This window comes from Somniosus microcephalus, chromosome 13, assembly GCF_052327205.1.
Source record: "Somniosus microcephalus isolate GS21.2 chromosome 13, FLI_Smic_1.0, whole genome shotgun sequence".
Classification (NCBI taxonomy): Eukaryota; Metazoa; Chordata; class Chondrichthyes; order Squaliformes; family Somniosidae; genus Somniosus; species Somniosus microcephalus.
Genome location: NC_140999.1, coordinates 76,847,617 through 76,863,939, shown reverse-complemented (window position 1 = coordinate 76,863,939; position 16,323 = coordinate 76,847,617). Strand labels below are relative to the sequence as shown.

Below are 16,323 nucleotides of genomic sequence, written 5' to 3'. Positions count from 1 at the left end.
AGAGATCATTGTGGAGGGTCCGTAGCCTATCGACTTGTGCGTTGGCACATGTCCCACGGGATAGGGCGTCTGGGGGCTCATTAAGTTTCCCGGGCCGGTATAAGATATCGTAGTTGTAGGTGGATAACTCGATCCTCCACCGCAATATCTTATCATTTTTGATTTTCCCCCTTTGTCTGTTGTTAAACATAAATGCTACTGACCGTTGGTCAGTGAGCAGGGTGAAACGTTTACCGGCCAGGTAATGCCTCCAGTGCCGTACGGCCTCCACTATCGCCTGGGCCTCCTTTTCGACTGAGGAGTGTCGAATTTCGGGGCCCTGGAGGGTCCGTGAAAAGAAGGCCACGGGTCTCCCCGCCTGGTTAAGGGTTGCGGCTAGGGTGAAGTCGGATGCATCGCTCTCCACTTGGAAAGGGATGGACTCATCCACTGCGTGCATTGTGGCCTTCGCAGTGTCCTCTTTTATGAGGGTGAAGGCCGCATGGGCCTCTGCCGTCAGGGGGAAGGAGGTTGACTTGATGAGGGGCCGGGCTTTGTCCGCATAGTTGGGCACCCACTGGGCGTAGTAAGAGAAGAACCCTAGGCATCTCTTCAGGGCTTTTAGGCAGTGGGGGAGGGGTAGTTCCAGGAGGGGGCGCATTCGGTCGGGGTCGGGGCCGATGACTCCGTTTTCCACCACGCAGCCAAGAATAGCGAGGCGCATGGTGCGGAACATACATTTTTCTCTGTTGTATGTCAGATTCAGCCGTTGGGCCGTACAGAGGAATTTTTCTAGGTTGGCGTCGTGGTCCTGCCGGTCATGGCCGCAGATGGTGACGTTGTCTAGATAGGGGAAGGTGGCCTGCAGCGCGTTCTGGTCAACCATCCGGCCCATATCCCTTTGGAAGACCGAGACCCTGTTGGTGACGCCAAAGGGGACTCGGAGGAAGTGGTAGAGGCGACCGTCAGCCTCGAAGGCCGTGTACTGGCGGTCCTCAGGCCTGATGGGGAGCTGGTGGTATGCCGACTTCAGATCAATCGTCGAGAATACCCGGTATTGTGCTATCTGGTTGACCATGTCAGATATGCGGGGAAGTGGGTATGCGTCTAATTGCGTGTATCGATTGATCGTCTGGCTGTAATCAATAACCAGGCGCTGTTTTTCGCCGGTCTCCACTACCACCACTTGGGCTCGCCATGGGCTGGTGCTGCCCTCGATAATCCCTTCCCTCAGGAGTCTTTCTACTTCTGATTTAATAAAGCTCCTATCCCCGGCACTGTACCGCCTGCTTTTAGTAGCAATTGGCTTGCAGTCTTTGGCGAGGTTAGTGAACAACGGGGGGGGGGTTTGACCTTCAGGGTGGACAGACTGCATACTTTGCGCGGCGCCGTGTTTAAATTCTGCTGGCTGCAGACTGTAAGTGGGGGCAGGGGCCCGCCATATGCCATTGTGACGCTCTCCAGATGGCACTGGAAGTCTAATCCTAGCAGTACGGGAGCGCAGAGCTGTGGCAGGACGAGGAATTAAAAATCTCTGTACTCCACGCCGTTCACTGTCAGAGTCGCTACACAGTAGCCGCCGCCGTCCGCCGTATGGGACTTTGAGGCCATAAAGACCTGGTGGCGTGTGTGCATGACCGATAGGGAGTAGCGTCGCACTGTGTCGGGGTGGATGAAGCTCTCCGTGCTTCCGCAGTCGAAAAGGCAATTTGTGGCATGGCCATTTACCTTTACGTTCATCATGGACCTGGCTAGTTGATGGGGCCTAGATTGGTCCAGGGTGATGGAGGCCATCGTCGAGGTCGGTGGGTCGCTGTAGTATTCGCCCGCGCCGGGGGCCTGGTCCCGAAATGGTGTCCAAGATGGCGGCTCCCCCGCGGCTGGTGGTGCCCAAAATGGTGGCCCGCACGGCTCACACGTGGTTGGTGGGGTCCAAAATGGCGGCCTGCACGGTTCACATGCGGCGCTGCTGGAATTGGGGGTCGATTTCGCCCTGCACACTCTCGCGTAGTGGCCTTTCTTGCCGCATTTGGAGCAGGTCGCGTCCTTTGCTGGGCATTGCTGTCTGGGGTGCTTGGCCTGGCCGCAGAAGTAGCATTTCTGGCCTCTGGTCATTGCAGCTGTAGTTGGGCTGCTGGCGGCTTGTGGCCTTACCGGGTCCCAAGATGGCTGCTCCTGTGACATCCACGTGGCCATCCGGTCAGGGGGGTAGGCGTCCATGTTCTGGAGGGCCACGTCTAACGAGTTAGCGAGGGCCACCGTCTTCTGCAGGTCGAGCCCCCTCTGTTCCAGCAGCCTCTGCCGAGTATAGTTGGACCTGATGCCGGCTACGTAGGCGTCTCGGATCAGGTCTTCCGTGCATTCCTTGGCCGTCACCGCTTTGCAATTACAGGCCCGGCCGAGGACTCTCAGTGCCAGTAAATATTCGGCGCCCGATTCCCTGGGGGGCTGTTTTCGGGTAGCCAGGAGGTGTCTGGCGTAGACCTCGTTAACAGGCCTCACGTATTGTTCCTTTAGCGTCGCGATGGCGGCCGCGTAAGTTGTGGCGTCTCGGATGATCGAGTAGACTCGGTGGCTCACCCGTGAGTTCAAGACGAGCCGTTTCGCGTCATCTGTAGTGACGGTAGTGCTGGAGGCCTCCAGGAAGGCTTCGAAACAGCTCAGCCAGTGTTCAAAGTTATTGGTTGCATCTGCTGCTTGAGGCTCCAGGTCTAAACGTTCCGGCTTCAAGATTTGCTCCATGTCGAAAATTTAGTCAATAAAATTGATGCACTATCAATAACACCAAAGACTACGAGTTGAACTTATACGAAGTAGGCTTTTATTGACTAAGAACTGGAGCATGCCTCTGCTAGTGGATCCATCCTAAGAGCTCCCGGGGGAAGGGTGGTGAGTCACCTTTATACCTGGGCTCAGGGGTGGAGACATGCCTGGACCTGTACAGAGTTAACAGTGGTTTACCACACAGACATGTACAGAGTTAACAGTGGTTTACCACATTATTGTAATAAACAGAGAAGTTGCAGTGCCACTTCTAGAATGAGTAAGAATAACAGGCTGCCTTATAATACTGGGTTTTCAAGGTTATAACACCATCCTGTGGTGGAAGTAAGAATAACAGGCGTTATCAACTCAAGGATAAACATAATGTATCTAGATGCAAATATGGTGCAGCATTCTCTTTGAGAACCCCTGCACACATAATCAACTAGCACAGAACAAGGCATGCTGAAATATTGGATATAAACATAAAAAATAAAAAGAACTTGGAATTTCATTCGTGGCTAGAAATTTCATTAAGTTTCACTAATAACATTTAAAGAGGAAATAAATACAAATAAATGAAGTTTAAATTTCTGCATCTTTGAAAATTGTCAATAGTTGTATCTTTGCACTTAGTTAAAACATGTCGGTGTTTTTAAAAATATCATCAGCTGAAGATGGGAGGCTGAGTATTAACAGCTGGTCAGAATAAAAAAATATTCATTTAAATCACGTTGGAGAAAGAAGTGTTTTTGTTTTGGCCTTAAAGTTAAGAACCTGTATGTATTTTCACCAGCGTAAGGGGAATAAAGTTCATAACAGATGGGGAGCTTTATAGAAGTTGAAACAAAATAACATAATAGGTGGTTATACCTAATACTCCGCTGTATACCAACCCTTTACCTGTAATAACACGAATGGACACTATGTTGCACTTTCCTGATTTCCCCTGTAACTGCACTTTTTCTGCAGTCACAGGTCACTTATTTTAATGACAAACTGATCAGTTTGGCTGTTGTCCATTTTTCTCCTCATGTCACAAAGTGTGAACTTGCATTATTTAATTGGAGATCAGACTGTGTCTCCTTTGATAAAGAGCAAAGGGATAAGTGACGGTTATTTTATTGAACAGCATTTACCGTTTGAGAAAGATGGAGTAAATTGTATTATCTGCTACATTATGCAACAACATCTGCATCCTTAGTTTTGTGTAATGTGCCTAAAATCTAGAGTTGAAAGAAGTGCATTTTCTTCCAGAAGGAAAGAACTTGTACTTATTACATCATCAGGATTTCCCAAAGCATTTTACAACCAATGCATTACTCTGGAATGCACCATTGCTCTAATGCATGCAAACATGGCAACCAATTTGCACCCAACAAATGAATGAATGACACAAATTCCATACCCTCACCTCTGATTCCATCCTCCTCCCTGGTCACTGCCTCAGGTTGAACCAGACTGTTCACAACCTGAGCAATCTATTTGACCCAGACATGAGCTTATGACCCCGTATCCTCTCCATCACAAGACCACCTACCTTCTACCTCTGTAACATCTCCCACCTTTGCCCATCTTCTGCTGAAACCCTCAGCCATGCCTTTGTCACCTCTATGCCAATGTTCCCCTGGCTGGTCTCCATAAACTTTAGCTCATCCAAAACTGCTGCCCATATCCTATCCCGCATCAGGTCCTGTTCACCCATCCCCCCGTCCTTGCTGACCTACTTTGGCTCTCGGTCTCCCAAAGTACACCTTGTTTTTAAATCCCTTCCTGACCTTGACCCTCCCTACCTCTGTAACTTCCTGCAGCTCTACAACCCTCCGAGAACTCTGGCCTTTTGCCCCACCATTGACGGCTGTGCTTCAGCCGTCTAGGCCCTAAGCGCTGGAATTCTCTTGCTAAACCTCGCCGCTTCTCTCTCTCTCCCCCGTTAAGACCCATCTGAAAATCTACCGCTTTTAGTCACCCCTTCTAATATCTCCTTTGATTCGGTGTCTATTTTGTCTGATTACACTTATGTGAAACGCCTTGCAATGTTTTTCGACATTAAAGGTCCTATATAAATGCAAGCTGTTGTTATCTGTTTTGGTTGTTGGGCAAGTGTTGGTTAGAACACCAGGAAAACTCCCTGCTCCTCTTTGAATAGTGCCAGGGGATCTTTAACATCCAAGAGGGCAGACGAGGCCTCGGTTTAACATCGCATCCTAAAGATGGTACCTCTGACAGTGCAGCGCTCCATCAGTACTGCACTGGAGTGTCAGCCCAGATTATGTGCTAAAGTCCTGGAGTGGGGCTTGAACCCACGACCTTTTGACCGGGGTGATGCTGCTTCCACTGAGCTAAGCTGACACCGACAGGTGCTCTTTTGAAAATATTTTTGAACTGTACAGAAGATCTAGTTGCAGGTAAATCAAGATTCATGTGGGGCAGACAAAGACCAGCTGGGATACAACATTGGGTATTAATCACAGACCTTTAGAGTTCTTCCAAAGTTGTTATTATGCCGGAGTGATTTCTACCCATTTTCTAAGCAAATTCAACTGTGATGAAGTGAAATATGGAAATTTAGGTTGAATGTTTAAAAATATATTGTGAATGCTCATTGGAAATTGGTTAGTTTCCTGTGCCTAGCGGCGCATGAGACAACCCTATTCTCCCACTGCTGTCTGCTCCGGGGAAGATATTTGGTCCGATCGGAGTATCACCTTGCCTCACATCCAGCAGTTCTCCACAATTGATGTTTATATTTGCCAGTCTGTAACAACTTGTCCATGGGTTGTGTCCATAACTGAAGGAGATATTGGATGGGTGACCAAGAGCTTGGTAAAGAGCTGGGTTTTAAGGAAGGTCTTAAAGGAGGGAATTCCAGAGTGTTGGGTCTAGGTGGCTGAAGGCACGGCCGTCAGTGGTGGGGCGAAGGAGTGAGGGAGTGCACTCGAAGCCAGAGGGAGTGGGGAGTGCACTCGAAGCCAGAGGGAGTGGGGAATGCACTCGAAGCCAGAGGGAGTGGGGAATGCACTCGAAGCCAGAGGGAGTGGGGAATGCACTCGAAGCCAGAGGGAGTGGGGAATGCACTCGAAGCCAGAGGGAGTGGGGAATGCACTCGAAGCCAGGGGGAGTGGGGAATGCACTCGAAGCCAGAGTCAGAGGAACGGAGACTTCTCTGGGCATGGAGGGTATTGGGGTTAGAGATGGGGAGCGACAAGACCATGAAAGGATTTAAATACAAGGATGACAATTTAAAATGGAGACGTTTAGGGACTGGAAACCAATGTAGGCCAGTAGACACGGGTGAAGAGTGACTTGGTGCAGCAGAGGTATGGAGGCAGCTGGTTAGGAGGTTGGCCAGAAGAGCATTCACATAGTTGAGTCTGGAGTTGACCAAGGCATGCATCAGAGCTTTAGCAGCAGATGGGCTAAGACGGTTGGAGAATGGTGATGTTTTGGAGTGATGGAGAGGATTTGGGGTCGGAAACTCGGCTCAAGGTCCAGTAGGATGCCGAGGTTGCAAACAGTCAGTTTCAGCCTGACAGTGGCAAGGGAATGGGATGAAATCGGTGGCGAGGGAACAGAGTTTGTGGCGGGTTCTGAAGGCAATGGGTTTGGTCTTCCTGTTGTTTAATTGGAGGAAATTGGCTCATCCAGGACCGGATGTTGGATTAGCAGTCTGATAATAGAGGCTTAGAGAGGTAGTTTTGGGCGTTGTAAGTGCACGTATGGGCGTCTACCCCATGTCTTTGGATGATGTTGCTGAGCAGCAGCACATAGATGAAGAGGTGGGGGCCAGTGATAGAATCTTGGGGGACTCCGGAGGTAATGGTGTGGGGGTGGAAAGAGAAGCCATTTCTGGCTACGATTGGATAGGTATGAGTGGAACCAGGCAAGGCCAGTCCCACGCAGCTGTACAATGGTGGAGAGAGGTTGGAGGAGGAGGATGGTGTAGTTGACTATCGAAGAAATCGAGATGGTCGTGACGGGCTAATGCACCACGGTCACATAGAATGTTACAGGAAACTTTGGTTTATCCGGAGGTTATATGTCCGGAATACTCGATCTAACGGCAAAAATCAGGAGCCGTTTTCTATATGTTTTTTTTTAGTTCTCGTTGCTTTTTTTTCCCAGTCAAGCACTGCAAGGTCTGTAGCTACAGCAACAGCTTCAGCTACAGACGCTTGCAGCTGCAGCCGACTGTTTTGAAGCTGTTGCTAAGCAACAGGGTTTGTTGATTCACACGGAGCTTCTCAGTTCCGTATGTTTAAACATTAACTCTGGTATGTCCGGCACTTTGATGTTACGGCACCAGCTCGGTCCCGTCAGTGCCGGATATCAGAAAGTTTCCTGTATTTATGACCTTGATTAGGACTGTTTCAGGACTGTTTCAGAGCTGTAGCAGGGGTAGAAACCAGATTGGAGAGATTTAGACATGGAGTTGTGGGAAAGATGGGCACAGATTTTGGAGGTGACAACATGTTCCAGGGCTTTGGAGAGGAAAGTGATGTTGGAGATTTGCCGGTGGTTTGCAAGGACAAAGGGATTGAGGAGTGGAGTGACGATGGCAGTTTTGAAAGGGAAGGGAACAGTTCCTGAGGAGAGGGAACCATTTATGATGTCAGATTGCATGGGGGCCAGGAAGAGGACTTTGGTGGTCAGCAATTTAGTGTCAATGGGGTTTAGAGAGCAGGAGATGGATCTCATGGACACTGAGCTCTAAAATGTGTGTAGCACAGAAAGCTTGACACATTTTGTACAGTTACGAGTCGATGATTCGTGGCATTGTGCAGGAGTAGAAAAGACCACCCTATATAGTTATAGTAATGAGAGTCCAGTTGTGTCAGTGGGAGACTTCCTGTGTATTTCTATCTGAGGAAGGGATGCACTATGTGTTTTCAGGAACCAGCGGTGTTGCTCTGAACCTATTGTTGATAGGTGTCTGAGAGCATGGTGCAGTGGTCTTTCTTTTATGTTTGTTTCTCCTACTCTTCCCTGGTAATGCTCACACATAACCATGTGACTAAGGCAGTAACGACGTGTGGGGCATTTTGTAGAAACCTACATCCCACCACCAATTGCTGCTGGGTTTTGGGATTGCAACATGCCATTCTTGTATATACTGTTTAACAGTGCAATGAGTTCTTAGTAGGGTTGCAAAATTCTGGGAATTTTTAAAAGAGGAAACTTTTTATGGGAATTTTGATTTTTTTTTTTGCACACTGATGGTTTTTGTCTCTGACCCTTATATTATCTTTGTCGTCAAAATAGACATACTGTTCCATACAAATAAAAACAGGCTTTCAAAGCTTTATTTAGGTTATAATTTTGAACTTTATTGAACCCCCACAAAAAAGACCCATCTAAAATAAAATAAAAAGAGCGTCAGCTTATTTAGCCTGTAATTTGTCCTTATTTTGTCCCTTTGAGTCTTCTACTTCTGAGTCTTCTACTCCTCATTGCTCCTCCTGATTCTCTGACTCTGGCTCTGACGTGTCCATTTCCTCCTCTGTGTCAGTGTCTAGCTGTGTGGTGGACACTTCTGTATCTGGCTCAATAAGTTGTAGGTTCGCCCGGATAGCCACCAGTTTCTCCACTCTCTTGTTAGTCAGCCTGTTGCGCACCTTTGTATGCATATTCCCAAAAAGTGACCAGTTTTGTTCAGAGGCCGCTGATGAAGGTGGGATTTGGAGTATCACCGATGCAATAGGTGACAGGGCCTCAGATGCACAAAGTCCCTTCCACCAGGTACGTGCACTGATATGCTTGCATGATTCCCATATCCCATCCCCATTCCAAAGACCTTGCTTGGCAGAGAACTTTGCCAGACTTCCCAGAACTTTGTCCACATCCAGATTGAGATGGTGTGAGAGGGTAGAAATCACACTGTAAGCGCTGTTGATCTGTTCTCCAGAAAGTTTTGGTCTCCCAACATGCTTTGGGTCCAGCATGTATGCTGCAGCATGAATCGGCTTGACACAAAATTCTTGACGCGTCTGTATGAATTGAACAATTGCCTTCTCCTCTGCTTTGAGCAGCAGGGATGTGGGTAGGGCAATGCTGATTTGTTCTTTTAAATCAGTAAAAAGCCTGAGAACATCTGACAAGACAGCGTCATCTCCTTCAATCTGAGCAATTGCAGATGCTACTGGTGAGAGTAGTTTAAGGCTGCTAACCACTCTCTCCCAAAACACATCATCCAGCAGTATTTTCTTGATGGTGGTTTCCATATCCCCAGACTGGGATATTGCCATTTCTTGCAGCGACTCCTTACCCTCCAGAAAGCTGTTGTACATTATGACAACACCACCCCATCTAGTGTTGTTGGGCAGCTTCAGTGTGGTGTTCTTGTTCTGTGTCATTTGCTTGGAGTTGTAGGTTGCTGCAACTACCTGTTTTCCCCTGACATACTTAACAACTTGCTTGGCTCTCTTGTACAGTGCTTCCATGGTTCTCAAACCCATGATGTCCTTGAGGAGCAGGTTAAGCCCATGAGCTGCGCACCCAATAGACGTAATATGAGGGTAGGCCTCCTCCACTTGAGCCCAAGCAGCCTTCATATTCGCAGCATTGTCAGTAACTACTGCAAAGACCTTTTGTGATCCAAGATCGTTGATGACCGCTTTCAGCTCATCAGCAATGTATGTGCCTGTGTGTCTGTTGTCCTTCGTGTCTGTGCTCTTGAAGAACACTGGGAGAGGAGTGGAGACGATGTAGTTTATGATGCCCTCCCCTCGTACATTTGACCACCCATCTGAGATAACTGCAACACAGTCTGCCATCGCTATCGTTTCTTTGAGCTTTCCTTGGACTCTAATACTCAGCCTCCAGCAAATAAGTAGACAAAGCATGTCTGGTGGGAGGACAGTATGCAGGGCGAATAACATTGAAAAATCTCTTCCAGTACACATTGGCTGTGAGCATGAGGGGTGAGCCTGTTGCATATACAGCTCGAGCAAGGTACTCATCTGCATTCTTCTGGCTATGGTTATCCATTGTATCAAAGAACCTTCCAAGTGGGCCAGGAGTTGCTGATGATAAGGAGCCTGATGCTGAATGAGAACCATCATCTTCTTGAATGGAAGCAGAGGAACTCTGGGCTGACTGCTGTGAGCTTTGAGTGAAGTTGTTGCATTTGGATAAATGCTGCTGCATCTTTGTGGCATTCTTTACATATGGCTTTCTACAGTGTTTGCACATGTACACAGTCTTTCCATCTTTAATGCCTGGGGTAAAATGCTTCCACACATCCGACGGTAAACGTGGCATTGTTCTATGCAGAGAAATAAAGGGCATTCATCTCTGTGTCGAACTGCGGTCGATCAGCACGATTGCAACAGGGTGAGTACATTTTTGCTGATGCTCCATGTGATGGAAGCATGACCTGTACACACACGACGCTACATCACCAATAGTGTATTATTTTGTATATTTTAAATTGAAGGACAACAGAGTTCAACAAGTAACTGGTTTATTTGGTATAAAGTCTGATTTACTTACTGCATCATCACAACATCAGCAGAAAACAAAATGACTTCCCTCAGGACCCCTAACCTGGATCTTAAAAAAACTATAGCAGTCTTACAGATGCCTGCAAGCCAATCACAATTCGATATGCAAATATTACAAATGGAGGGAGCTAATCGCTCATCCACCCAATCAGGACACATTTGTTCACAGTCACACACAAAACTTGTAATTATTAAAACAAGCCAAGTAATTATTAAAACAAGCCAAGTAAGAAGATAAACATATATTGATTAAGAAATTCCTTAATAATTAAGATTCCATCTCTGTTAGTAATTTTAAGAGAGGACCTGTGGGGGAAAAAAAGAAAGAAATACAAAAAAAACAATATTATGCTAGCATGTGCTTTTTTGGGCAAAATTCCCAAGCTAAACTTCCCATGGAAAATTTCCGGAAATTTACCGGAAACTTTCCACCCCTTTGCAACCCTAGTTCTTAGCTTGATTTTTTTCCCTTCGTTGCAGGAGGACATTGAAGCTTTTGTTGACCAGGTACAGGATACTGAATTAACGAATATTTCAGAAACAGGAATTGCTGACCGTGCAGGTGCAGAAGGTGATGTGGACAAGGGCCTCAAGCATATTCCAGACTTGACTTCAGTTCAGAAAGTAAGGAGGTTATAAATGACTGTAATGTGTGCAATTTCTAGTGGAGCCATTGGCCCCAACAATAACTTTGAGGGGAGGGGGAAGGATTTGCTGATGGGAAACCCAAATTGGGCAGGACCTGTTTTAAATGTTTTGAACAGTTTATCCGACTGACAGTCAGCCAGTTTGACAGGACAGGCTGGCTGGCTGCCTGGCTGGAATTCAGCCGAGGAGCGGATCGCAGGCAAGTCAGGTGGGGATGGGTCAGACATTGGCCGTGGTGGGGGGGGGGATTTGGCTGTCGAACATCTGGGACGGTGGGGGAGTTGAACATCTGGGATGGTGGGGGAGTTGAACATCTGGGATGGTGGGGGAGTTGAACATCTGGGATGGTGGGGGAGTTGAACATCTGGGATGGTGGGGGAGTTGAACATCTGGGATGGTGGGGGAGTTGAACATCTGGGATGGTGGGGGAGTTGAACATCTGGGATGGTGGGGGAGTTGAACATCTGGGATGGTGGGGGAGTTGAACATCTGGGATGGTGGGGGAGTTGAACATCTGGGATGGTGGGGGAGTTGAACATCTGGGATGGTGGGGGAGTTGAACATCTGGGATGGTGGGGGAGTTGAACATCTGGGATGGTGGGGGAGTTGAACATCTGGGATGGTGGGGGAGTTGAACATCTGGGATGGTGGGGGAGTTGAACATCTGGGATGGTGGGGGAGTTGAACATCTGGGATGGTGGGGGAGTTGAACATCTGGGATGGTGGGGGGAGTCGAGCATGTGCGGGGAGTCGAACCTCGTGGAGGGGATTGGCCAATTGCTGAGGCCCCATTGCGGGGGTAAACGGTAGCTGGGGGAGCCGGGGGGAAGCACTCCTACTCGTGACCCACAAGTAGTGCTGATGGATCCAGCCCTTCTTCCCTCGCTTCAGCTTCCGGGTTTCCCTGCAGGTATTAACAATAAAAATTGACTCAAAATGGAGGCACGCAGCTTAATTAAAATATTTTAGAGAGCGGGTTGGTTGCATACTCCCGGCCCTCTTCCGTTAAAACTGGTAGTGGGCAGGTTGGGGTCTGGTTGGCTGTTAACTCCCCCCACCAGCCCTGGGGGGGGGGGTAGAATTCCCCCAGTGTCTCCAGGTGTGAGACTAGGCATTAATTCTACCTTTGGATCAGGGGAGGGAGAGGGAAAGCCAGGGACTTAAGTTGTAATGTGTGTTATTTGAACTTCAGTTGATCTTACAGTCTATGTGGCCATTGTTGTTTGGGCTAATGTTGTGAATATTTTCTGGTTGAGGAGCCAAAAAGAACAACAGAAGACGCAACAGAGGGAGAGCCAATGCAAGTTACTGAAGTAAGATAGAACTTCATTAGATCATTTTTACATAACACACAGTAGAAACTACACATTATTTGAGGGTTGATTGTGGGAAAGATGTTTCAGATTGAATGTATAAATGTTCTTACATATTTTCCTTGCCTTCTTTATTGTTGGTTATAACATAATTGTCTGATGGAATGACACCCTAATATTATCTTAAATGTAGTCATAGGAACACAGGAACAGGAGTAAGCTATTCAGCCACTTGAGCCTGCTCTACCATTCAATTAGATCGTGGCTATTCATGTACCTCAATTCCAATTACCTGCCATTGCTCCATATCCCTTGATACCCTTACCTCACAAAAATCTATCGATCTTAGTCTTGAAAACTCCAATTGACCCTCAGCATCCACAGCCTTTTGGGGCAGAGAATTCCAGATTTCCACTACCCTTTCTGTGAAGAAGTCTTTCCTGATTTCCCTCTTAAATAGTCGAGCTCTAATTTTAAGATTATGTCCCCTTGTTCTAGATTTTCCCCATCAGAGGAAATAGTTTCTCTTTCTCTACCCTATCAAATCCATTTTAAACACGTCGATCAGATCACCGTTCCATCTTGTATACTCGAGGGACATTTCTGCAACCTGTCCTCTTAATTTAAGCCCCAGTATCATTCTGGTGAATCTGTGCTGCACACCCTCCGAGGCCAGTATATCCTTCCTGAGGTATGGGGCCCAGAACTGAACACACTGACTCCAAATAGAATCTGACCATGGCTCTGCAACTGAATCAGAACTTCCTCCCCTTTGTAATCCAGTCCCTTTGGCATAAAGACAAATTATTATTAAAATAGACCCAACTTGGGAGTAAACAAAACACTTGCCCGACTGCTATGATTCATACCTGACTTTTAATGGTCCACATGTTACCGAGGAACTGGGAGGCACAGTGGGTTCACACATTGCCTGTTCACCTCTGGGACCTGTGCTTTGAATCTAGAGAAGACTGCATGCGTGAAAGTATGACTGTAGAATCCTAGATGAAATTAGTTGAGAAAACTTGAACTCCTGTTGTGCAAGTTCAGGTATAGGCATTCATTTTTACTCTACTTGAGATTGCATATAAGAATTTCTTTGTAGTTAAAAGAATATTGCAAGGCAAGGCCCTACAATGGCCTTCCAAAGTGTCTGTTTGAATATAGTCTGCATTTTATCCTCATTGGGCAGTCATTACCATGATGTTTTGTGTCCATGACATTGCATTGCTCAGCAAAGCCCTAACCCACATTGTTTTCAATGAGGAGAGGATTTTTGGAGCTGAGGTTTAGCCATGGTATGTCAGTCACTTGCAAGCTTGGAAATGTTAAGATCTTGCCCCTGAACGGGAGACCAGCTCTTTTGTGGCAAGTCTTTAAATCCCATAAACTTATCATTTTATAAAAATTGAACGAAAATAGAAAAACTGAGGATAAGATCACATCTGAAGCATGTTGTTTTTAAAGATGTGGAAACATATCACCCCACATTTGTTCATGGGTTAAGTGATGAACCATGTAGATCTGTTCATGTTTCCCTGCATGGTTTCATCCACAATGGCTGGCTTTAAACTGGGAAACTGCTTTTGGTGTCAGAATATAAATGGGTGCTATATAAAGCGCTACTATTTCTAATGCCTTTCTCTGTATTTCTCTCCCTTTTAGGAAACTAAAGCGATACTAGAAGAAACAGGTATTGTTGAAGATCATCTTGTAACTTTCTGACTAAACACTTCCTCGCTCCCATTTTCCCCCTTTTTTCCCTCTCAAAACGCAGTCACTGGTGAGCGTGACAGCATTTTGTAGCAGTGGTCATTTGGAGAATAGCACAGCTACAGGAAGAATGGAAAACTGAGGCGATCTGTCAATTTGGATCGTTCTGCTGCTAGGCTTTTATTGCATAGCTGACCTATTCTGATGTTTTCAGGTAATTTAACACCAAAACGTTTTTCAGCTTTCAACAACAGAGTTGGCAATGTTGATGTATTGGTTTTATCAATTCAAAAGTTGAATTTTTGAGTTGTTTGAGTCTGAAACTGCAGTAAAGTAAACTACCCGTGACTTCCTAGCCAAGCTGACAAATTCATCTAGAATTGGGTTTCATTTAGCTGTCCGAGTTGCTGCCTGACTGCCTTGACCCAGTTGTTTAGGCTGCTTTGTTGCTTATTTAAGCTGCCAATTGGTAGAAGATACGATACTCAACCTTCTTTGTGGGGGAGGACAGAGAGAACCACGTGCAAATTGGCATAGAAGCAGACAGATCAGGAGAATTAACACGTGGCTAAAGGGCTGGTGTGGGAAAGAGGGGTTCCTTTTCATGGAACGCTGGCACCAGTTCAAGGACACAAAGAAGCTGTACCGATGAGAAGGGCTCCACCTGAACCGGGATGGGACCCATGTCCGAGTGGAAAGGGTAAATAGGGAGGTGGCAAAGGCTTTAAACTAGTAAAGGGGGGAGGGGATCTACAAAAACCGTAAGCAGCCTAAATATAAACATGGTGTGGAGATGCCGGAGTTGGACTGGGGTGGACAAATGTAAGAAGTCACACAACACCAGGTTATAGTCCAACAGCTTTATTTGAAATCACAAGCTTTCGGAGCGCTGCTCTTTCTTCAGGTGAAGTGGAGAAATGCATAAAGACACAGCTTATATAGTCAGAGAATCATGTCAGATGTTTACAGGTAATCTTTCCAACTGCCATTTTTCACACCTCGGCAGAGAGATAATCACAGCAGTCAAAGGTGTGAATGGTGTCCAAACAGGTCAGTCAGGAAAACATTACATCAAAGAACAATGGGGTGGGGTCACAAGGGGCCAAATATTGCAGATGCTGGGATCTCTATGAAAAACAAAAAAACAGACAAAAAACATTTTTTTAGTGCTGGAAATCACAGCAGGTCCGGCCGCATCTGTGTAGAGAGAACAAGCCAATGTCGACTCGAGTCTGGATGACCCTGCGTCAGGTGGGGTTACATGTAACGTGACATGAACCCAAGATCTCGGTTGAGGCCGTCCTCATGGGTGCGGAACTTGGCTATCAGTTTCTGCTCGACGATTTTGCGTTGTCGTGTGTCTCGAAGGCCGCCTTGGAGAATGCTTACCCGAAGATCGGAGGCTGAATGTCCTTGACTGCTGAAGTGTTCCCCGACTGGGAGGGAACACTCCTGCCTGGTGATTGTTGCGCGGTGTCCGTTCATCCGTTGTCGCAGTGTCTGCATGGCCTCGCCGATGTACCATGCTCCGGGGCATCCTTTCCTGCAACGTATGAGGTAGACAACGTTGGCCGAGTCACATGAGTATGTACCATGTACCTGGTGGGTGGTGTCCTCACGTGTGATGATGATATCTGTGTTGATGATCTGGCATGTCTTGCAGAGGTTGCTGTGGCAGGGTTGTGTGGTGTCGTGGTCGCTGTTCTCCTGAAAGCTGGGTAATTTGCTGCGAACGATGGTCTCCCCCCCGCCTCCCCGCTTCTCTCCCCCCGCCTCCCCGCTTCTCTCCCCCCGCCTCCCCGCTTCTCTCCCCCCGCCTCCCCGCTTCTCTCCCCCCGCCTCCCCGCTTCTCTCCCCCCGCCTCCCCGCTTCTCTCCCCCCGCCTCCCCGCTTCTCTCCCCCCGCCTCCCCGCTTCTCTCCCCCCGCCTCCCCGCTTCTCTCCCCCCGCCTCCCCGCTTCTCTCCCCCCGCCTCCCCGCTTCTCTCCCCCCGCTTCTCTCCCCCCGCCTCTCTCCCCCCCGCCTCTCTCCCCCCCCGCCTCTCTCCCCCCCGCCTCTCTCCCCCCCGCCTCTCTCCCCCCCGCCTTTCTCGTCGCTCCCTCTCTTTCTTCCCCCCGCCCCCCCCCCCCCCCCCGCCGTCGCTCTCTCTCTCTTCCAACAACAGCATGACCTCGAAAAAGCCTCGGCACCGCCGGGCACTCTAGCTAATATAAAAGGATAGTGCTGTCTGTCTGCCCGGGCATCACTCAAAAGTTTTAGAGCGTACCTACACATATGTTATATCAAAAGAAAGGTTATGATTAGTAGGGTGTGCTAGGCGTTTTTACTTTAAAAAAAAAACGTTAAAAAATGCACTAAATCCGCTAATTAGCGCTTGATCAATCAGGGGAGTCTCATACGCGTATT

The 16,323-nt window shown here is 47.7% G+C and overlaps 1 protein-coding gene across 6 annotated transcripts in view; it reads left to right on the top strand.

The window, feature by feature from the left end:
* LOC147108427 (scaffold attachment factor B2-like) overlaps positions 1–16,323 on the top strand; it is a 155,000-nt gene that overhangs the window by 33,745 nt on the left and 104,932 nt on the right. For all 6 annotated transcript variants that reach the window (XR_015080591.1, XM_086005053.1, XM_086005052.1 and 3 more), the window contains 3 exons: positions 10,725–10,868; positions 12,149–12,205; positions 13,871–13,898. Coding sequence is in view for 5 of the 6 variants with exons in the window: in XM_086005053.1 (XP_085861179.1) it covers positions 10,725–10,868; positions 12,149–12,205; positions 13,871–13,898 (229 nt within the window). In the remaining variant the exon portion in view is untranslated. The remainder of the gene's footprint in view (positions 1–10,724; positions 10,869–12,148; positions 12,206–13,870; positions 13,899–16,323) is intronic.